Source organism: Salvelinus namaycush, chromosome 38, assembly GCF_016432855.1.
Source record: "Salvelinus namaycush isolate Seneca chromosome 38, SaNama_1.0, whole genome shotgun sequence".
Classification (NCBI taxonomy): Eukaryota; Metazoa; Chordata; class Actinopteri; order Salmoniformes; family Salmonidae; genus Salvelinus; species Salvelinus namaycush.
Genome location: NC_052344.1, coordinates 297,549 through 322,028, shown reverse-complemented (window position 1 = coordinate 322,028; position 24,480 = coordinate 297,549). Strand labels below are relative to the sequence as shown.

The window sequence follows — 24,480 nt, the reverse complement described above, 5'->3', positions numbered from 1 at the left end:
AATCCAATACAACACATTACGAGTACCACTCTCCATATTTTCAAGCATAGTGGTGTATGCATCATGTTATGTGTATGTTTGTAATCATTAAGGACTGGGGAGTTTTTCAGGATAAAAATAAATGGAATGCTAAGCTAAGCACTGGTAAAATCCTAGAGGAAAACATGGATCAGTCTGTTTTCCACTAGACAATGGGAGATTAATTCACCTTTCAACATTTACATTTCATTCTTATCCAGAGCAACTTACATGTTCATCAAATGTTTTGTTGTTGACAATAACCTAAAACACATGGCCAAATCTATACTGGAATTGCTTACCAGGAAGACAGTGAATGAGTTGCCGAGTTACAGTTTTGACTTACATCTGCTTGAGAATCTATGGTAAGACCTGAAAATGGTTGTCTAGCAATGATCAGCAACCAATTTGACAGAGCTATAAGAATTTTGAAAAAAATTGACAAATGTTGCACAATCCAAGTGTGGAAAGCTCTTAGACACTTACCCAGAAAGACTCACAGCTGTAATCGCTGCCAAAGGTGATTCTAACATGTATTGACTCAGAGGGTTGAATAATTATTTAATCAAGATGTATTCGTGTTTTATTTTTCATGAGTTTTCTACAAATGTTAGAATTTTTCTTCCACTTTGACATTATAGAGTATTTTGTGTATATCGTTGACAGGAAATTACAAATCCATTTTAATACCACTTTGTAACACTACACTAAAAAATCAAGGGGTGTGAATGGTTTCTGAAGGCATTGTAATTACAGTGTGACTGGATAGTCAAGGTACACCACCATTTCAAAGTCAGTCTCTTGAAACCACGCTCCTTTCTCTCTCCATCCACCTCGCATCGCAGTCAAAAGGCACTTTGCTGATGTACCGTTTTCAGTTTGAGGTTGTAATTATGTCAGATAATCCGGGGGTTTTTCTTCCCTGTTTCAGATGTCGAGATTATTTAGCTTTTTTGAGCAGTGTTACCGAGGAGGTGGAAACTGCACTTGATAAAGTTTTGGTCCACAATGTTTCCAATAACAGATTTGTTTGGTTGGATACAGAAAAACGAACAACCACAATCCTTGCACTTCATCAATATCCTGCAACACATAGTATATCTGCATCACAGTTTTCCAGTCAGCACATAAGAAGAAAACATTATTTGCCTACTTCTCAAAGTATTTTCTCTCAAAGTCATTTTAGTACATTTAATCTTTTCTTTGTTTTTTAAAATCAAGTAGGACGTCCAATGTGCAAAATGAAGCCGTGAAGAATCGAACAATTTTCCAAATCCACTCTGTAGAGTCCCTCCTGAAGTCTTTCCCCACTAAGTCCACGTCCTAGTATCCTTTTTTCCTTGTATCCTCTCTCATGGCCTTGCCTTGTCCCTTTTCCCAGCTCCGTCTTTCATCCCTCCGTCCCCCTCCATCCATCTGACCGTCCATCCATCCTTTATTTGCAGGTGAACACCTCAGACTTCTCACTGCACGTGTTACACTTCACAAAACAGCACCACTGGAACTTGCAGTTGCACTGCCACACGCGGGTATACTGGTGGGTGTTGTGGCCTCTACCACAACACATCAGATTGCAGCCGTCGGTATGGGGTGACGTGTGGTTACACAGCCTCCCCCGCGTCCCTGTGCTCCCTGTCGCCGTGTCCTCCTCGCAGTAGTTAGGAGACCTCTCCAGGTAGACCAGATCTGTGTCCGTGGGTTTCTGGTAGCCCCGCGCCTCCTTCAGCCGAAGGAAGGAGGGTTGGCGGAGACGGGAGGCCCGGACCGGTTCGACTTGGACCGCCTCGCTGTAGCGCTCTTTCAGGATGTAGCCAATCTCCCGGAACTTGGGTAAGGTGATCCAGCAGGTCTTGGTGGTGCAGGAGCCCGACACGCCGTGACACTTACACTCCAACTTCATACGCTCCTCCAGGATCTGAGGGAGAGGAGAGAAGAGGGTTGGATACAAGGTTTGGAAAAGGTTGACATGACCCGAGGGTTAGATACATGCTTTGAGTAAGAGTTGGCAAATCCCAAATGTTGAATAGTTGTGTGTAGGTAGCTTAAAGTATTTTAGAGTAATGTCATTGATCCATCCTGATCTCACGAGCTTACATTCTGTTTCTCTACACAAATTAGGTGATAACGTGAAGTGAAACAAACTGAGCCCAGCGGTCAGGATGGTGGATCAGGCTAGTTAGACACATGCTGCCATTGTCATTGAGTTTGGAAGCACACTCTTAAGAGTTACATCTTAACTACTTAATTCAAAGTGATGTGAATTGGAGATTTGTATGAAAGAGTTTAGGCCAGCCCACATATCCACAAATTGTATTTTCCATTCATTCAACAGTTCTACAATACATTACGTCTATTAATTAAGGGCATCTCCTGCAATATAGCCTAAAGTCCATATGGACTACATATTTCAGCTATGTGTAATAAAAATAAAGGGAAAATAACTTATGGTTCAAGCCTCTACTCTCTTACTAACTTGACCTTCCTAAGGACCACAATGGACAGAATAAACGACCAGAACTCTCATGTAACCAAAACCTGTATAACGTACGAGGTTTCATGTGTGATTTAAGTTTTGATGTCTTGCGGATATATTTAGCGGACACATTTGACAGATGACAGTTTACCATTTAGGGTTGAGTTACTGTATATAAACTCAGCAAAAAAAAGAAACCTTTTTCCCTTTTTCAGGACCCTGTCTTTCAAAGATGATTCGTAAAAATCCAAATAACTTCACAGATCTTCATTGTAAAGGGTTTAAACACTGTTTCCCATGCTTGTTCAATGAACCATAAACAAGTAATGAACATGCACCTGTGGAACGGTCGCTAAGACACTAACAGCTTACAGACTGAAGGCAATTAGGTTACAGTTATGAAAACTTAGGACACTAAGGAGGCCTTTCTACGTACTCTGAAAAACACCAAAAGAAAGATGCCCAGGGTCCCTGCTCATCTGTGTGAACGTGCCTTAGACAGGCATGAGGACTGCAGATGTGGCCAGGACAATAAATTGCAACTGGCCTGTGAGACGCCTAAGACAGCGCTAGAGGGAGACAGGAGGGACAGCTGATCGTTCTCGCAGTGGCAGACCATGTGTAACAACACCTGCACAGGATCGGTACATCCGAACATCACACCTGTGGGACAGGTACAGGATGGCAACAACAACTGCCCGAGTTACACCAATAACGCACAATCCCTCCATCAGTGCTCAGACTAACCGCAAGTCCAGAGAGGCTGGACTTAAGGGCTTGTAGGCCTGTTGTAAGGCAGGTCCTCACCAGACATCACCGGCAACAACGTCGTCTATGGGCACAAACCCACCATCTCTGGACCAGACCGGACTGGCAAAAAGTGCTCTTCACTGATGAGTCGCGGTTTTGTCTCACCAGGGGTGGTGTTCGGATTCTCATTTATCGTTGAAGGAATGAGCGTTACACCGAGGCCTATACTCTGGAGCGATTTGGAGGTGGAGGGTCCGTTATGGTCTGGGGCAGTGTGTCACTGCATCTGAGTGAGCTTGTTGTAATTGCAGGCAATCTCAACGCTGTACGTTACAGGGAAGACATCCTCCTCCATCATGTGGTACCCTTCTTGCAGGCTCATCCTGACATGACCCTCCAGCATGACAAGGCCACCAGCCATACTGCTCGTTCTGTGCGTGATTTCCTGCAAGACAGGAATGTCAGTGGTCTGCCATGGCCAGCGAAGAGCCCAGATCTCAATCCCATTGAGCACGTCTGGGACCTGTTGGATCGGAGGGTGAGGGCTAGGGCCATTCCCCCCAGGAATGTCCGGGAACTTGCAGGTGCCTTGGTGGAAGAGTGGGGTATCATCTCACAGAAAGAACTGACAAATCTCGTGCAGTCCATGAGGAGGAGATGCACTGCAGTACTTAATGCAGCTGGTGGCCACACCAGATACTGACTGTTACTTTTGATTTTGACCCCCTTTGTTCAGGGTCACATTATTCCATTTCTGTTAGTCACATGTCTGTGGAACTTGTTCAGTTTATGTCTCAGTTGTTGAATCTTGTTATGTACATACAAATATTTACACGTGTTAAGTTTGCTGAAAATAAACGCAGTTGACAGTTTTTATTTTTATTTTATTTCACCTTTATTTAACCAGGTAAGCTAGTTGAGAACAAGTTCTCATTTACAACTGCGACCTGGCCAAGATAAAGCAAAGCAGAGCGACACAAACAACAACACAGAGTTACACATGGAATAAACAAGCGTACAGTCAATATCACAATAGAAAAAAAAGAGTCTATATGCAGTGTGTGCAAATGGCGTGAGGAGGTAAGGCAATAAATAGGCCGTGGTAGCGAAGTAATTACAATTTAGCAAATTAACACTGGAGTGATAGATGAGCAGATGGTGATGTGCAAGTAGAACTACTGGTGTGCAAAAGAGCAGAAAACGAAATAAAAACAATATGGGGATGAGGTAGGTAGATTAGGTGGGCTATTTACAGATGGGCTGTGTACAGCTGCAGCGATCAGTTAGCTGCTCAAATAGCTGATGTTTAAAGTTAGTGAGGGAAATATAAGTCTCCAGCTTCAGCGATTTTTGCAATTCGTTCCAGTCATTGGCAGCAGAGAACTGGAAGGAAAGGCGACCAAAGGAGGTGTTGGCTTTGGGAATGACCAGTGAGATATACCTGCTGGAGCGGGTGCTACGGGTGGGTGTTGTTATCGTGACCAGTGAGCTGAGATAAGGCAGAGCTTTACCTAGCATAGACTTATGGATGACCTGGAGCCAGTGGGTCTGGCGACGAATATGTAGCGAGGGCCAGAAATGTGAGTTTAGTTGTGACCAAATCTGAAATGTTTATGTAGACTAATGTTCCCCAAAAAAGAATAGAAAATTCTAACACAAAGCAATATCTATCAGTGTTGATGCATTGTCAATAGGAATTAAAAACTTCTAACTGGGTGGCCAGTACTGTAGCCTACTAGCCTATCATGTACGAGTGTATCAGTGTATCAAGCCTGTTGCTCTTGATCTGCCCTGCTATCAAGTTAGGGGAATTGTCTCTTGATTAGGTTGGTTCAGTGTGTGCAGTGGTGCAGCAGCATGGTTTTGGGGGCTGCTACCGGGAGAGGAAGAGAGAGAGACTTTGCAATAATATCCTGTATCCTGACTTAATGCTCTGTATTTCAATGAATGGGACTGCAGGGTTATGGCAGGACTCCATTTGGCAACCGGTTTGCCTGGCCTTGCGTTCCCTCCGCTTACACACACACATATATACACACAGGGGCGAGTTCACGCACACACATGGGCAGGCACACACGCATGTGCTCTCACACACACACACATTCTGAAACACTCTGTTTTTAAACTAGTATAGCATAATTTAGCACAGCGATGCGGTCTCCTCTGAACTTATATTTACACTGAAAAAATATATAAATGCAACATGCAACGATTTCAAAGATTTTACCGAGTTATAGTTCATAAGGAAATCAGTCAATTGAAATAAATTCCTTAGGCCCTAATCTATAGATTTTACATGACTGGGAATACAGATATGCATCTGTTGGTCATAGATACCTTTAAAAAAAAAGGTAGGGGCATGGATCAGAAAACCAGAAAACCATCTCCTTCGCATAGAGTTGATCAGGCTGTTGATTGTGTCGTGTGGAATGTTGTCCCACTCTTCAATGGCTGTGCGAAGTTGCTGGATATTGCTGGGAACTGGAACACGCTGTCATACACATCAATCCAGAGAAAACAAACGGGATTCATCTGTGAAGAGCACACTTCTCTAGCGTGCCAGTGGCCATCGAAGGTGAGCATTTGCCCACTGAAGTTGGTTATGACGTCGAACTGCAGTCAGGTCATGACCCTGGTGAGGAAGACGAGCACACAGATGAACTTCCCTGAGGCAGTTTCTGACAGTTTGTGCAGAAATTCTCTGGTTGTGCAAACCCACAGTTTCATCAGCTGGCCGGTTGGCTGGTCTCATACGATCCCGCAGGTGAAGAGGCCAGATGTGGAGGTCGGTTGTGAGGCTGGTTGGACGTACTGCCAAATTCGCTAAAACAATGTTTTAGAGAAATTAACATTCAATTATCTGGCAACAGCTCTGGTGGATATTCCTTCAGTCAGCATGCGAATTGCACCCTCCTTCAAAACTTGAGACATCCGTGTTGTGTGACAAAACTGCACATTTTAGAGTGGCCTTTTATTGTCCCCAGCACAAGGTGCACTTGTGTAAGGATCATGCTGTTTAATCAGCTTCTTGATATGCCACACCTATCAGGTGGATGGATTACCTTGACAGATGAGAAATGCTCACTAACATGGATGTGAACAAATCTGCACAAAACTTGAGAGAAATAGACTTTTTGTGCGTATGGAACATTTCCGGGATTTTTTTATTTCAGCTCATGAAACAAGAGACCAACACTTTGCATGTTGCATTTATATTTTTGTTCAGTATACTTTCCTGATTGAGTTGTATTATATTCTATTGTCTGATATTCTAGATCACTACAGAAACAACTACATGTTTGTTAGGTGTCTTAAAACCCCAGTTAACAAGACAAGCAGTGTCAGTCACTTTACCTTTCGTCCTGCCTCATTATTATGCAGGTTCATCAGACGTCGGGCGTTCTTCTTGATCTCTCGGGCATCCACGAAGCGTCTGGAGAACTCCACGCCGTACTTGATGTTGGCTGAGCAGCCTCCCCACTTCCAGCCCTCCTCCTGGTCATGGTAGCCTTGCTTCTCCCTGTCACAGCCACACTGGCTCAGGTTTCCCTGACTACACGCCGCTGTCACCGAATGTGCCACGCCAGCCGCCGTGATGGAATAGGTGAACGCCGCCTCTCGGCTACCTGGGGAGGAGAGAGAGGGAGAGAGCGGCAGGGAGTTATCTTGCACTAGTCCTAGGTGAGTTGTAGTGCATAGTATGAGTATGAGTTTATGTTACAATACAGTATAGTATTTTATGTTGTGGCCTAATGAAAGGCTTGTGGCCCACTACAACAAAATTCATCCACACTTTACATTACTAGGTGACCTGACTGCAGTTCGGCCTTATACTAGTCTAATGTAATTAACCTGTAACAGGCTAATAAATACCTACCATTCCTTATTTGATAGTCTCTGTCGAACTGACTCTTGTCAGAGCCCTAATTTTTAACAGGTGGGCTGGGTAAGACTCCACTGATAAAACCCAAGTGACATCTGCTGGTTGTCCAGAGGAGCCTTACTGTATCTGTTTCTGTACAGCAGATACAGTAAAAACTACTGTATGTACTATAGTATTACTATAGTAGTATATGTACTATAGTATTATAGAGTATATATACTGAACAAAAATATAAATGCAACAATTAAAGTTACAGTTCATATAAGGAAATAGGGGGACATGTCTGGTTAGTATGCAGGCCATTGAAGAACTGGGCGGCGGATGAATGGCACAATAATGGGCCTCAGGATCTCGTCACCGTATCTCTGTGCATTGAAATTGCCATCAGTAAAATACAATTATGTTCGTTGTCCATAGCTTATGCCTGCCCATACCGCCACCATGGGGCACTCTGTTCACATGGTGACCCAACATTGACCCAACAGGTCCACAGACGATGCAATCGCCATCACACTGCCCTATCACATCTGGACAAGAGGAATACCTATGTAAGAATGCTATTCATTGACTACAGCTCAGCATTCAACACCATAGTACCCACCAAGCTGGAGGCCCTGGGTCTCAACCCCGCCCTGTGCAATTGGGTCCTGGACTTTCTGACGGGCCGCCCCCAGGTGGTGAAGGTAGGAAACAACATCTCCCCTTCGCTGACTCTCAACACTGGGGCCCCACAAGGGTGCGTGCTCAGCCCCCTCCTGTACTTTCTGTTTACCCACGACTGCGTGGCCATGCACGCCTCCAACTCAAATCATCAAGTTTGCAGACGACACAACAGTAGTGAGCTTGATTACCAACAACGACGAGACAGGGAGGAGATGAGGGCACTCGGAGTGTGGTGTCAGGAAAACAACCTCTCACTCAAAATCAACAAAACAAAGGAGATGATCGTAGACTTCAGGAAACAGCAGAGGGAGGATCCCCCTATCCACATCGAAGGGACAGCAGTGGAGAAGGTGGAAAGTTTTCTGTACAGTACTTTGTGACATCAGCTGATGTAAGAAGGGCTGTATAAATCAATTTGATTGATTAAGTTCCTCTGCGTACACATCACAGACTAACTGAAATGGTCCACCCACACAGACAGTGTGGTGAAGAAGGTGCAACAGCGCCTCTTCAACCTCAGGAGGCTGAAGAACTTTGGCTATACCATCTATTGCACCTTGCCTATGTCGCTCGGCCAGCGCTCATCCATATATTTCTATGTACATATTCTCATTCATCGCTTTAGATTTGTGTGTATTCATTCGGTAGTTGTTGGAAAATTGTTAGATTACTTGTTAGATATTACTGCACTGTCGGAACTAGAAGCACAAGCATTTCGCTACACTCACATTAACATCTGCTCACCATGTGTATGTGACCAATAAAATTTGATTTGATTTTGATTTGACATCAGCAAACCGCTCGCCCACACTAGGCCATACACGTGGTTTACGGTTGTGAGGCCAGTTGGACGTACTGCCAAATTCTCTAAAATGACATTGGCCTACAATGAGGCCCTGGGTCTTGGCTTACGGTAGAGAAATTAACATTAAATTCTCTGGCAACAGCTCTGGTGGACATTCCTGCAGTCAGCATGCCAATTGCACGCTCATCTGTGGCATTGTGTTGTGTGACAAAACTGCACATTTTAGAGTGGCCTTTTATTGTCCCCAGCACAAGGTGCACCTGTGTAATGATCATGTTGTTTAATCAGCTTCTTGATATGCCACACCTGTCAGGTGTATGGATTATCTTGGCAAAAGAGGAATGCTCACTAACAGGGATGTAAACAAATTTGTGCACAACATTTGAGAGAAATAATCTTTTTAGCATTTGGAAAATATCTGGGATCTTTTATTTCAGCTCATGAAACATGGGACCAACACTTTAAATGTTATGTTTATAGTTTTGTTCAGTGTAGATTATCCTATCTATAAGTGTACTTAATGTGTGCCAGTTGGTTTCTGCTTCAGCCAACACATTTGTCATTCTATAGCTGACAATGTAGCGTTTTTGAACTCACTACCTTCACTCTAGACAAGTTGTTTATGGATGTAATGTAACGTCTTGTAAATTATTTATAAGAAGTTAATAAACAAACAAATCAGCTTAAAGACGCTAGATAAATGTTAAGTGAACATTACTCATATTGTTTTTGTAGCTGGTGGTGGTAACTTATCATAGGTTATAGACCCACAACCACATGATACATTCTCACATCTGCTATACCATTGATCATTCTGTCAAACTACACAGTCAAAGCAACGATAAATACCCGTAAGAGACTTTCAAATGGCCCGCTTTCCATTTCAGAACAAACACATTAACATTTATAGCATGGAAAGGAAATGAATTACTGTACAGTTGAAGTCGGAAGTTTACATACACCTCAGCCAAATACATTTAAACTCTGTTTTTCACAATTCCTGACATTTAATCCAAGTAAAAATTCACTGTTTTAGGTCAGTTAGGATCACCACTTTATTTTAAGAATGTGAAATGTCAGAATAATAGTAGAGAGAATGATATATTTCAGCTTTTATTTATTTCATCACATTCCCAGTGGGTCAGAAGTTTACATACACTCAATTAATATTTGGTAGCATTGCCTTTAAATTGTTTAACTTGGGTCAAACGTTTCAGGTAGCCTTCCACAAGCTTCCCACAATAAATTGGGTGAATTCAAATTGGGTGAAATCCTGACAGAGCTGGTGTAACTGAGTCAGGTTTGTAGGCCTCCTTGCTCGCACACGCTTTTTCAGTTCTGCCCACAAATTTTCTATAGGATTGAAGTCAGGGCTTTGTGATGGTCACGCCAATACCTTGAATTTGTTGACTGATGTCTTGAGATGTTGCTTCAATATAGCCACATAATTTTCATACATCATGATGCCATCTATTTTGTGAAGTGCACCAGTCCCTCCTGCAGCAAAGCACCCCCACAACATGATGCTGCCACCCCCGTGCTTCACGGTTGGGATGGTGTTCTTCGGCTTGCAAGCCTCCCCCTTTTTCCTCCTAACATAACAATGGGCATTATGGCCAAACAGTTCTATTTTTGTTTCATCAGACCAGAGGACATTTCTCCAAAAAGTACGATCTTTGTCACCATGCGTAGTCTGGCTTTTTTATGGCGGTTTTGGAACAGTGGCTTCTTCCTTGCTGAGCGGCCTTTCAGGTTATGTCGATATAGGACTCGTTTTACTGTGGATGTAGATACTTTTGTACCTGTTTCCTCCAGCATCTTCACAAGGTCCTTTGCTGTTGTTCTGGAATTGATTTGCACGCTTCTCCTTCCTGAGTGGTATGACGGCTGCGTGGTTCCATGGTGTTTATACTTGCGTGCTATTGTTTGTACAGATGAATGTGGTACATTCAGGCGTTTGGAAATTGCTCCCAAGTATGAACCAGACTTGTGGAGGTCTAAAAAAAGAATTCTGAGGTCTTGGCTGATTTCTTTTGATTTTCCCATGATGTCAAGCAAAGAGACACTGAGTTTGAAGGTAGGCCTTGAAATACATCCACAGGTACACCTCCAATTGACTCAAATTATGTCAATTACCCTATCAGAAGCTTCTAAAGCCATTTTCTGGAATTTCCAAGCTGTTTAAAGGCACAGTCAACTTAGTGTATGTAAACTTCTGACCCAATGGAATTGAATTATAAGTTAATTATACGTTAAATAATGTCTGTAAACAATTGTTTGAAAAATGACTTGTTTCATGCACAAAGTAGATGTCCTAACCAACTTGTCAAAACTATAGTTTGTTAACAAGAAATTTGTGGAGTGGTTGAAAAACGAGTTTTAATGACTCCAACCTAAGTGTATGTAAACTTCCGACTTCAACTTTATATAACATTACTATTGCGTTGTCCTTGTAATAGGATATTTCCCGCCTCAATCAAGATACTATGTTGGGTTCCATTCTCCTCAACAACCTGAGTATTAGTGCATGGTGTCTAGTGGAAGGCAATGGGGTGGCTTCTCTCCAACCTGACAAACTCACTCGTAGATCCCATTAGCTCTGTGGCTCACTGATCCATAACTTTAAACTAACTCTGAAGTCTTCTCTCATCAGTCTGAACCAGGGAAACTGACCTTTCAATAAATGTAGAATAGTGAAGGTTTTCCTCGAACTGCCAAATGCTGTCCCCAGTATATAAAATGTGTTTTGATTGTAGAGTAATACATGCTTGGTTCCATTGTTGTGGGTATTCTAACTGCTGTAGCTGACCTTGATTAGTGGTCAAGACAGAAACCCCGGTCTCACTCAATAGTTATGGTGTATGTTCCCTGTCCTTGCAGGTCAATCAGATGAAGTGTTTGAAGAGGAACTTCTTGACACCCGTGATGCCTTTATACATGCATGAACTCGAATGGATCAACTGACCACAGGATGAGCCTGTCCAGGCCCTGTGAATGACAAATCCAACATTTCATCACTACCAACAACAACCCAAGAGGTGAGTCCGACCATAACTTCCCAGTAGATCGACAGAGTTCTTGCCATATCAATCTCTCCCAACATATACAGTCAGTAGAGGGACAAGCTGAGTGTCCCTATTAGCCACCTAACACACCATAACCCTAACACACCACGGTGAACAGAGGAATAGATACATTTCCTTTCCTCTAATAAAACAACTAAATGGATCCTGGATCCAGCAGTCCGCCTGTCTGTGAGAGAAGTGATTGTTTCCAGAGCTGTTGGATTAAACACAGTTCCCAAACCACAGTGAGACCGCAACAAAACATTTCTGAATGATAGACAACTTATATAAGAGAGCCCGTATTAAGACCAATACCACTGGTGTGCTGTGGGAAATAAAAAAAATAGGGGAATGCTGACTAAAACCAGATCAGAGCGATGTTAGACATTATGAGTATAGATAGTTAGGAGAGGTTGCACTTCTAAGGACATTCTGGTTCATTTTCACACAATAATTAATATAGATCTACTGTATTTGGGACAGTCAGTGTTGTAAGAATGAATGCCACAAACCAAACTCAAGCCCAGAAGCAGGACAGACTTCTACACAATGAGGTCACATGTAGGACCGACTGTCCTACATGGATTGAAACCCCTTCAGGACACTAGCAACACGGCTTCAAGTTTCAATTGTTCCCGTATGCCTAATATTATGGAGTAAAAGTACGGTATTCACTGTGGTTATTGAAGGAGGATGATGGTGAAAGAATAATATTCTCACTGGAAGATTTCACTGAAGTAGTTTCACTAACCATAGATCTTCACTCTTCATTCTAATGAAGAGGAGGTCTAGTTTGTGAACCTCCCATCGTTGCTTCTATTGCAGGAGTAGCACCACACACACTACCACAACCAAATTGGCCATGATGATAGCTATCGCTCCCACCTTCACCAAATTGTATTGCCCTGAACTGACTACCATATACTCTCTTGTAACCAGTGCCCTGACCTGAACATAGCCACTGGGAAGAAAAAGGAAGTTCAACAGAAACAACTTTAATTGAACTTTCATTTTCCTGTAAGAGTGGCTGGTCAGATTTTTTTTATATATCCAGCTTACGCTTTGTGTCATGCACCTTGGACTGCATTGGTTGGACTGTGAGTTAGGCACTAGTCACTGACAGTAGACCTATACGTTTTCATCGGGGCACAGGAAAAGCCAGTGACTTCTCATTCTGCCCAGTTGGCACAATCAGATGCTCACCTCTCACCAATGCTTCGTCTGGTGGGCATTCTGATGCAATCACTGCATCATCATCATAAACTAATATTATATCCTTCTCAGTGTGGAGCAGCCACACTGTAGAGAACGTACAGTAGAGATGAAGTACGACCAACAACATTGCGGGTCCTACTTCATCTATACAGGGTGATTTTTCGGACACAGATTAAGCCGAGTCCTGGACTAAAAAGCAAGCTCAATGGGCAATCTCCATCGAAAATTGTTTTTTTGTCCAGGAATAGGGTTAATCTGCTTCCGGGAAACTGTCCCTACAAGTTTTCTTCAGTCCAGCACCCCTAACAAGTTATGTGCGTTTGACTAGACTAATTGCAGCAGGTAGACTGACCTACTCTCAGCTCTTGTCCGAAGACGGTCCTCTCGCCTAGGGCGGAGCAGTTCCAGCGGCCATAGCGGAACTGGTACTGGCACTCATTGATGGCCTGCTGGGCACCCTCGCCGATGACGATGATGGCATCCGGGCGGCTCTGGCAGAGTGCGCGCTGTCTCGGGGCCAGCCCAGGGATCTTGTTGCAGATGATGTTAGCGCCCAAAGCTACCACCGAGGACAGCGCCCTATGGGGGGGAGAGAGGGGAGGGGAGAGAGAGGGAGATAGTTAATCATCAAGGCATAGAGTTGGCGGGGCAGAGTCGGCGTGGCACGGACTGTAGCTACAGATTCTACAGGTCCCCCCCATGGGCTATAGTGTTCCCTCACATCAGTCAGGTTTTGGTTTGGCTCGTAGGTAGTTACCAATCTACCAATCTAGATAGAGCACTTAAGACACACAGCTGATTTAAGACACACAGCTGGTTCGAGACAAGCTCACAGGTCACTGATATTGTTTATTGTGACCTTATAGATCTGAGTCATTTAGGAATGGCCCTGCTCCACCGCCCTCTTACAAAAAGAGAAAAGGATGGGGAGCGTGACTCGTGTGGCTTGCCGTAACCCTGAAAATGAGCCAAATCACAGTAATGGGCCAATATCTCTATTGTATTGCCAATAACTTCTGGTTTACACTTGATTTATTATGTTTTGAGACTGACAAATAAACATGTTAAATACTAACTTCAGATAAACAAGCAAAACCTGCAACTTGACCCTCATAAATTTTAAAGGACCACTGTGTGTAAGATTTACTTCGGGTGACTGAATCAGGTTTTAAAATGCACAAAAGCAAACAATGGTTAGCCGATGAAGAACAGACAACAAACCAACTCTGACTAATAGCCGTTTATTCCCACATTTTAACTAAAGCCATGAACCTCAACAAGGGCTGTTTTAGGTATTGGTCAGGTCTGTCTGTACAAGTATGAGACATATCTGTGCAGTAATCATTCTTTCTGTGAGGGCCTGGGTATTTTAATGTAATAATAAATAACCAGTTGTGCAGTCCTACTGTCTACAGAACACAGGATGTCATCCAGCAACATGTTGCTCTTTTCCATATGTTGCTTTACAAATATAGCGTGTCTGGAACATGGTCATGTTGCAATGCGTAAACCCTACTAGTCAGGTAATCTCATCAATTTAGTTATTGAACACTGTGAATATAACACAAGTCATTTATAAATCCATCAAAATATTGACTTCATTTCATTCGTCAGTTTGGGAAGTTGGAGCAGCTCTCCATTGACTGTACAACTTCTAGGCTAGTTGGAAAATAAATTTTGTCAAATAACGTTTAAATTAAGCTATTCAACAGGCATGTTAAATATTCATTAAACGTTTTTAATTCTTGTTAAGTGGTTTTCTTATAGGTTTTGTTATTAATATTTTCTTATAGGTTTTGTTATTAATATTCTATTTTCAGTCACAAAACCAAACAGATATTTGTTGTTTGGCACCAACAATTTAATGTAAAGGCCAATACCATCCCAGTATTTTACAATAGGCTATTATATAAGTTCCAATAGCTTATTTGAGTTGATCATTTTATAGTGAAATTGCATTATACACTACACACTACACATACTTTTCACGTGCGTAAATGTCCTAATCAACAAATTAATTAAATGAGTGTATAATAGAGATTCAAAATGTAAAGAAATCTTACAAATGCACACCATCACATGGCTCTCTCTACAAGCACCTGTTGGAGAGAAGGGTAAAAAGCACGTGCCAACCTACAGGTAGCTACCGCTGGTGAGGATGAGGAAGATCTGGGGATAGTAGACGGACAGCAGCGCACTGCGGGACGAGACAATGAGCATGGTGTCATTGAACACAACGACCGCTGCTTGCTTTAGTGAGGGGGAAAAAGGAAATTAGCTAGATAATTCCTTTAGAAGATAAGTAGTCCTGGGTGTTCGTATCAAAAAAATCTCTGTTCCCTTCTTTGGGTGAGTCGCGTCTTGTTCTTGGGGTCAGTCGGCGGAGCGTTGGTGCTATGCAGCTCCAAGCCCCCCGGTAGTAGCGTTGGCTTCGGTCGCGGAGACTGGACGGGTCATCTCTTGGCGGCAGTGGTGTGAATGTGGTTGTCCTCCTGGACTGATGGGGTGGATTTTAGATTCCGGGACAACAGGGATGTGCCGCTTTCGCCTCCCAAGAGACACTGTTTTATCATTTTCAGAGGGAGACACAGTGGAGGGAGTATGACAGTGCTAAACCGCCCACCCCCTGTTAAAACCAAACGGGACAACGGTAGAGAGACGAGACTACAACTATTTTAGCTCCCAAATATATTTTTTTCATTCAATCAATGAATCCATGTGACCAATACAGTCTTAGAAATCTGTGCTTTATGCATTTATATTGTTGGTATTATGGTGTTAGGTAGGATACAGATATTTCTGGACATTCTGTCTTCAACAGGTCTCATTGAATTATGTTCCATTCAGTAAAAGGCGCGCGTAAAAACAATTGTAAAACCATCAATTGCTTGTGAAGGCATGCATGACAGGTCCTGTTCATTTCAACCGATAAAAGAGACACCATAACATTGGTTGTTGTGGAAACAGGTAGGACATACATGAGAGGACACACAATATAACCACTCAATCCCTAAATAACAATGTATAGAAATAATGTAGAATACTTTCAGGACACAATTAATTATCTTGCTCTCTCAATGATCTTTAGATCTCGAAGATACCCTCATGTGGTTGAAAGGTAGAATGCATTTGCCATCACTGTCAACTTCAAGGAGGTCAAATAGTTGTGATCTTGAACACACCACACTGCAGAAAGAAGCTATTATGTAATTATTTTTCTTAGTATTAATCTTGTCACGAATCATGTACTAGTTCATGAAGACAAAACTGTATCTAAGCTCTGAGTGATTCTTCTCAAACAATCCCATGTTTTAACCACATGTTTCAAACTGCCAAGACATGCAAATAAAACCACCAAAAGCACTCTAGAATATCAGATGGGAATGAGAAACAAAGAAAGACATATTTACAGTCTTCCCTTTAAAGATGTCCCATGCAAATAGCAGCTTGTTTGCCTAGAAACTTAGTGTGAGTAAAACATCTCAGTGGGTGGGGATGGTGCTGTTTAGTTTCAAACAGCCTTCAAAGCATGGACAGTTTTACAAGGATACTTCTCTCATGGGATGATAACTGAGGGCAAAGTACGCCCATGTTGTCTCTTCTCTCTCCTTTTCGGAGATGTCTTGTCATGTTAGTGAAGTGTTGTGTTGAAGACATCCTCCGACTGTTGTGCTCTTCATCTTGGTCTGCTAACACAGATTGGACCAGCTGAGCACTGAGCAGTCATTCAAGTATGAAAGGCATGCTTTGTTTCAATCAATAAAAGAAAAAATGAAGAAAAATATCTCACATTCTTTAGTCATATCAGATCAGAAAAGCCACACCAGGCTGAGACTACTATCTGTGTGACCGCAGACTCAGATTCACCCTTTTAAAGAGCCAGGCAAGGCAAACCACAACCCCAGTGTTTCCCCACTTCTCCAGTACCCCAACAGCACACTTGATTCAACATGCCAACTTATCATCAAGCCCTCAATGACTTGAATCAGGTGTTTTTGTCTGTGGCTACAACAAAAATGTGTGCTGTTGGGGGTACTCGAAGGACCTGAGTTCGGAACCACTGCACTACACTCTTCCTACTAAAACCTATTTGCCAACCTCTTGGTCACAGTCTATCTTGGTCACAGACTATCTGTGACCACAAAGACTCAGATTCACCCTGTCTAAAACCTCTCTGCCAACGAACCACCTTAGAGTTAGATAGAATTCTCTAGCTGATAACACCTCAATCCAGGCTTTCATATCTTTCATTTCAACAAAGCCCCTGTCAGTAAAACACAACTTGTGTCCTACTTCTGATTCCAGCGGACATCTCACAGATAACTTTGTTGGCTTTCTGATCAGGGCCCGCACAAAACACAGCAGACTAAATGTGCATCTCAAATGGCACCCTATTGCCTATTTTAGTGCACAACTTTTGACCATGCCCTTGTCGAAAGTAGTACACTAAATAGGGTATAGGGTACCATTTGAGACATACACAGAGTATCTGGAACTTTCTCTCTGACAGTTTTGTATAATCCTCCAAAAAGGCCTTGGTTGCGTCTCAAATTGCACCATGTTCCCTATATAGTGCACTACTTTTGACCAGGGCCCATATGGCTCAGGTAAAAAGTAGTGCACTATATAGGGAATAGGGTGCCATTTAGGATGTATCCCTTGTTATTGTATTTGACCACTGTGTCTAAAGCCAAGACAGCACTTAAGCAGTGCACTCACTGTTTCGACTGGTCTGGACAATGGTATCTGTTTCTTATCATATTTTTACATAGTAAGGGAGGGATGGGGAGAAATGTAAGGGATTCGAATCATTTTGGTTTCCAACCACGGGGAAAACTTCACCGAATAATGTAAGTTGTCTTTAATATTTGAATCCATTACCAGAGAGAAAGGATAGAGAACTTCTGTTTGGTGCAAGATGGCCTCCTCTGTCCTCTCTTAGAACTTGACCCAAGGGCAGGAATAATGACAGTCAGGTAGGATACCATGGGAGAATCTCAATTGCATACTCCTCATGTCCTCTCTCCTCGCCTCCTTCTCAAAACCCATTGCAGGAGAAGGTCAGAGGGGAGGGACCTCACCTCTGGCTTTTGTGAGGAGTGTGCAATTGAGATTCTCCCCATGTCCCTGTGTGCCATGTATATTAATCTATCTTTTTGGCATTTCACATGTGGAGCCCCCTGAAATTTGAAATGGGGTCCCCTGAGAAAATCTGTAATTTTACCAAACAAATGAATTACTTTTTTCTCTTCAAATGGGTATATAATACAACCTTTCAGTGTCAACGAAGGACCCCTTACACTATAAGAATGTGCTTTCATGTCATTAGTATGTGTCTGGACAGCCGGCACAGCATTAACTAGGGGATATCATGTTGGAACCCCTGGATATTCCAGTGCCAATTTAAGGTGCAGTGAACGTTTGGTAACCCTTGACTAGGACTTCCTGCATGTGTAAAGTGGAAATCCACCTCGGTTTCATCAAATAACTTTTACACATTTGTTTCTGATACCCCCAGGTGCCCTAAAATAGAGAATCAAATAGCTACATGGTCACGTTATCACGTATGTTAAGGTAGTAGATATCATAGAACAATTGCTAAGACTTTTATGGGTTAAAAGTTTAGTGCCATAAAGGGATTCTGTCTGGTACCACTCCAAATATAACTTGACTTGCATCCTATTCACCCCAAACAGATGTCGACACTATACAGTGTAGGAAAAGATAATATGACCAACCAGCACATTTAAGTAATCTCAACTCTTCCTTACATCCTAAAAGACCAAACAAGGTCAGATGGCTTGGCTGTTATCCTTTACAAAACAGCAGAGGCATTTTTCATCAGTAATATGCTTGGACAAACACATGGCACCACTTATAATTCATGTAAAAGGAAAAAGCATAAACTAACAGTCAGGAATCTGTGGAGAATATGTGTATTCTCACCTCTGCTCCACTGAGATTGTACGATACACACACACACACGCACGCACGCACGCACGCACGCACGCACGCACGCACGCACGCACGCACGCACGCACGCACGCACGCACCACACACACACACACACACACACACACACACACACACACACACACACACACACACACACACACACACACACACACACACACACACACACACACACACACACACACACCCACACACACACACACACACACACAGTATGGGTGATGAAAAGTAAACTAACCCATGGGGGTGTTGGTATGAAGGAGTATTTACGATAAAGCCAAGTGGATTTTTTAAATTTAATTTTATTGAATATCCAAAACATACAATATACTTGCAGTGAAGCCGCTCAACAACTACACCATAGCAGTCATCCAACAGACTCCCATTCAGAGCGACACACAGAAGCATCCAGGGTCAACACCCTGCCCAAGGGCACGTCGACAGATCTCCCACAATGCCAAAAACAGGGACCCCAACCCTCCAAGATCCCCCCACAGTTCCCCAAGAGCTGCCCCTCAACCATCCGAGACCCCCCCCCCCCCCCCAAGAACACCCCCAATGCACCAACCCAAAAAATTAACTAAAAAGAAAGAGACAAAGGAAAACAGAAAACAAGGTCATCAAGGACAACTAAAATCATAACAGCAAGGCCAACTGTATATGTTGGAGTGCATGTCTGGCATTATTTACATGTGTGTGTGTCCATGTATGTGTGCATTTGAATGTGAGTGTGTGTATATGCATGTGTACAAACACCTGTACAGCATCAGCCTCAGGCAACCCGGCATTAGTTGTAAAAACACTGCCCCTCAGTGTCATTCAAACATACTTTTTATTATGTTTTATTTTGACTTTATTTGTTATACTTTTATCTTTGACCATCATTCTATCCTCCTCTCAGCAACTCCACTCCCACTTGTCTCCAATTCCACATCCCAACCCTCAGCTTCCCTCAGCCCATCTCACCTATATCTTTTCGGATTTCTACGCAACATAAGTTGCGGGGTCACTTAGAAATATCCTTGTTTTTGAAAGAAAAGCACATTTTTTGTCCATTAAAATAACATCAAATTGATCAGAAATACAGTGCAGACATTGTTAATGTTGTAAATGACTATTGTAGCTGGTGTTTTGCATGATGATGTATGATGACGTGAGTTGCTCCCAGAAACTGATCTAAGGTCAGTTTTTAATTTCTGCTCCCTTATGGTTTTTACCAATAGAGGGAGACAATGACCTGAAGAATGGCTGAGCTCAGATGATATAGCCTAAACTTACACATTTTGCTTCTCCCTTATCTCTACCCCATACATATTGTCATTGTTTTCACTTATGTTTCAACTTTCATATTTTATTGTTGATTTATAAATGTAGTACCCATGAATTTCAGTATATTTCACATTAAAATAGATATGTATTTATTCTTGTCAAGTTCTACATTGTCTGCTTTGTGTGTGATGCCAATGTAGTTCTGGATTGTCTCTGTGAGAAAGCAATGCTCTAAATGTCCACCTGGGGTCTCTTCTCATCCATGTTTGCTGCAGAAAAAGTGCTGGAGCTCGTGATGTCGAACACCCTCCAAACCACTGCACCGTACTGAGAGACTCTGCAGTGGTTCCGCCATTTTGATTCCCACCTTGGCAAGAGTGAGCATCGGTATTATTGATACTCAACTAACCAGTTCATAGCTGAATAAGTGTTTTTCCACTGTGTGTAGGCTACTAGGCTTATTATTACTTTCTGAAAAGAGTATTGAACGTTTAAAGGCGTGGTTATAACTGTGTAAACATTTTTTTTTCACTTTTTCTGTAACTATCTGCAAGGTGCAAATGTTTATTTGCAGTGTCCCTTTTTGGGGCAAAATGTCAAAAGCAAGGACAGGAAAAGTAAAGGCCCTTTATAACACAGAATTTTTATTACATTGTGAAGTTATCGTTATGTACTGATCGTTGGTCCCCATTATGTACTGGTTGTTGTTCCCAAAATAGGGAATTTGGGAATCAAACATATCAGATTTCTGTAAGTCTCTCTTGAATATACTGAGTGCCATTAGTCCACAGGGTTGGGTTTCTTTGTTGAAACATACTGACAATATCTCTTTCTCTCTAACACACACACACACACACACACACACTGCAACCCTTAACAGGTTTTAGCAGGTTCTAATGGCTCAACCCATAAGGCAAAAGTTTTAAGAGTCATGTCGCATTAGTGCTGATTAAGCTTGCTTATAATCACATGGGTCAACTCTGGGGTTAGCTGAACGGGTAATTTGTTTTAACTTTAACAACCATTTTCTACTTCTCGAAGCACATGTTGGAGAAAACATTAGCAGACATGCTAATGTATGTAGCCTGATTATTTGCAGTACTCAACTCAGCAGAGAAAGAGAGACTGGCGTCAGAAAGTCCAGGATAAAGTTGCAGAGGGAGGTGTTCAGTCCCAGGGTCCTGAGCTTGGTGATGAGCTTGGAGGGGACTATGTTGTTAAATGCTGAGCTGGAGTCAATGAACAGCAGTCAACGAACAGCATTCTTGTTTAGGTGGGTGAGGGCAGTGCAATAGAGATTAGAGACATATGTGGCTATGTTGGGCCGGTATGCGAATTGGAGTTGGTCCAGGGTGTCTGGGATGATGGTGTTGATGTGAGCCATGACCAGCCTTTCAGAGCATTTCATGGCAATAGATGTGAGTGCTACGGGGGGATAGTAATTTAGGCAGGTCACCTTGGCCTTCTTGGGCATGTGTCTATGGTGGTCTGCTTGAAAAAAGTTGGTATTACAAACCGGGTGGGGCAGAGAGAGAGTGAAAGGGAGAGACGAGGGCAGAGCGAGAGAGAGAGGCAGAGGGAGTGAAAGAGAAAGAGAGCCAGACTGGGAACGGGAAAGAGAGTTCGAGGGGCTAATATAGATAAAGAGAGGCTCGTCATTTTGTGGGCCTTGTCACCATCACCCTGTTGGGACGACAGATGTGCGATGATGTCATGTAGAAATGGGATAGGGTGTGTGGAGGGGTGGAGCAAAAGAAGCCAGCGCATGAGGAGAGCGGACAGGCGGATCCTTGATCCAAGAGAGGGAGAGAAAAGGGAAGGGAGACGGGCAGAGAAAGCAGGGAGGGGGAGGGGGAACTATTTTTCAGCCACTGCTCCTCTTCAGCCCTGTAGCCCAGTATTGAGTCAGTTCTTATAAAGAACACACTGAATGTAATGACAAATACAGATGTACACATTTATAGTGGTTTATAATGCAGGATCTATCATTTTTTCAGACTTAGTAGTAACAACCCTAGAGGGCAAATAACTAAACGATTGTATTATCTACAAAATCCTATGTGCATCTACAAAATCATCACTGTTTAAGCTCAAGGGATAGTTACTGTGTAAATATGCTGAACTTGTGGTACCCTATATCTAGCAGCACAACACAAAGCATTGCTTTCTAAATGAGGGCACACACACAGGCCGACAGGGTTGTAGCTTGATTGTGCAGTTGTTGCTAAAGTTTATCCTCCGATCCCCTGACTATCAGTGGTATAAGAAGTACATTTTCCCTGCGGTATTCCGTGACAAAGAGTGTTTGTGGCCATCCGAGGCAAGCTATACAGTAATTGTACTGTTCACTCACTGTTGCTCAGAGACCTGTGTGTGTGTGTGTGTGTGTGTGTGCGTGTGCGTGTGTCTCTCTCTCTCTCTCTCTCTCTCTCTTTGCTGCTGCACTAGTGGGGTCACCTCAAGGGTATAATGCTCCCAGTCAGTCACTCTATCAATTCCCTTGTCCTTTGCAATAACGACTATATAAAATGAAGATAAACTTTTAGCTTTGCTTGCAGTTGTAGACTGACTCCCCTCCGGTCGAGTCCTCAGGTTCTACTCAGGGTAGCTTTTGCTGGCTTGGCAGCAGGGGAAATATAATTAATTAAGGCCAGGGGATGTTTCTGAATTGGTTTCTGCAAATACACACCCATTCCTGGCATTGTAGTATGTTAGTATCGGTGTGAGGGGTATTGTGTAGAGTGGGGTAGAGTTGAGTGAGAGAGCCCCAGAGAGCCTCAGAGCCAGTGCAGGAAGGCCAAAACTATGTCAACCTGTGGGACTCAGTCCAAGGGAAAAGTGACGCAGTTCGGGGTGTGTTATTTTTTTTGTTTCATGAAATTTAACAATGACTTTGACTCTTTCTAAAATGTACAAGCAGTGGTGGAGAAAGTACCCAATTGTCATCCTTGAGTAAAAGTATAGATACCTTAATAGAAAGTTACTCAAGTAAAAGTGGAAGTCATCCAGTAAAATACTACTTGAGTAAAAGTCTAAAAGGTATTTGGTTCTAAATATACTTAAGTATCAAAAGTAAAAGTATGAATCATTTCAAATTTCTTATATTAAGCAAAGCAGATGGCGCCATTTTCTTGTTTTTAAAATGTACGGATAGCCAGGGGCACACTCCAACACTCAGAAATAATTTATAAAAGATGCATTTGTGTTTAGTAAGTCTGCCAGATCAGAGGCAGTAGGGATGACCATGGATGTTCTCTTGATAAGTGTGTGAATTGGACCATTTTCCTGTCCTGCTAAGCATTCAAAATGTAACGAATACTTTTGGGTGTCATGGAAAACGTATGGAGTAACAAGTACATAATTTGCTTTAGGAATGTAGTGAAGTAAAAGTTGCCCAACATATAAATAGTAAAGTAAAGTACAGATACCCCAAACAACTACTTATGTAGTACTTTAAAGTATTTTTGACTTAAGTACTTTACACCACTGTGTACAAGCCAGGTTGTGACTGTGACTCTTTTAACATAATTTTTATTTTATTTATTTCACCTTTATTTAACCAGGTAGGCCAGTTGAGAACAAGTTCTCATTTAGAACTGCGACCTGGCCAAGATAAAGCAAAGCAGTGTGACAAAAACAACAACACAGAGTTACACATAAACAAACGTACAGTCAATAACACAATAGAAAAATATATGTACAGTGTGTGCAAATGTGGAAGAGTAGGGAGGTAATGCAATAAATAGGCCATAGAGGCGAAATAACCACAATTCCGCATCAACACTGGAGTGATATATGTGCAAATGATGATGTGCAAGTAGAGACACTGGGGTGCAAAAGAGCAAGAAGATAAATAACAATATGGGGATGAGGTAGTAGGGTGTGCTACCTCATGTATCCTACAAGGCCCTCAAACTCAACTCTGGACCTATTCATCTGTGTTTTTTTCATTGTTCCCCTCTAATCAGGGACTGATTTAGACCTGGGACACCAGGTGGGTGCAATTAATTATCAGGTAGAACAGAAAACCAGCAGACTCCGGATCTCGTAGGGTAAGAGTTGAATACCCCTGCTACAAGGTCTTCCAGTTCTATTACATCAGCTAGAGCTAGATACGCTCAATTTACTTTTAAAATGCAAAACTTCAAAATGTCACTATGGTTCACAACATGTATGTTACAAAAAAGGTATGAGACTAGCATACAGCTAGCATTGCCCTTGCTAACAATAACAAATAGACACAAATGAAAAATATGTTATCATCAGACAGTTCAATTTACTGTCAGAAGGTTTTTAACCTTTATTTAACTAGGCAAGTCAGTTAAGAACAAATTCTTGTAGATGGCCTACACCGGCCAAACACAGA

At 42.4% G+C, this 24,480-nt stretch overlaps 1 protein-coding gene across 1 annotated transcript; it reads right to left on the bottom strand.

Annotated features, from left to right (window-relative positions):
* Positions 1-1,453: 1,453 nt before the first annotated feature.
* Positions 1,454-15,092, bottom strand: wnt7ba (wingless-type MMTV integration site family, member 7Ba). Its single transcript, XM_038978093.1, has 4 exons — positions 15,010-15,092; positions 13,225-13,451; positions 6,596-6,867; positions 1,454-1,933 (listed from the first exon to the last, which is right to left on the bottom strand). Exons 1-4 carry the CDS (start codon positions 15,090-15,092, stop codon positions 1,454-1,456), a joined length of 1,062 nt encoding a protein of 353 aa, XP_038834021.1.
* Positions 15,093-24,480: the final 9,388 nt, after the last annotated feature.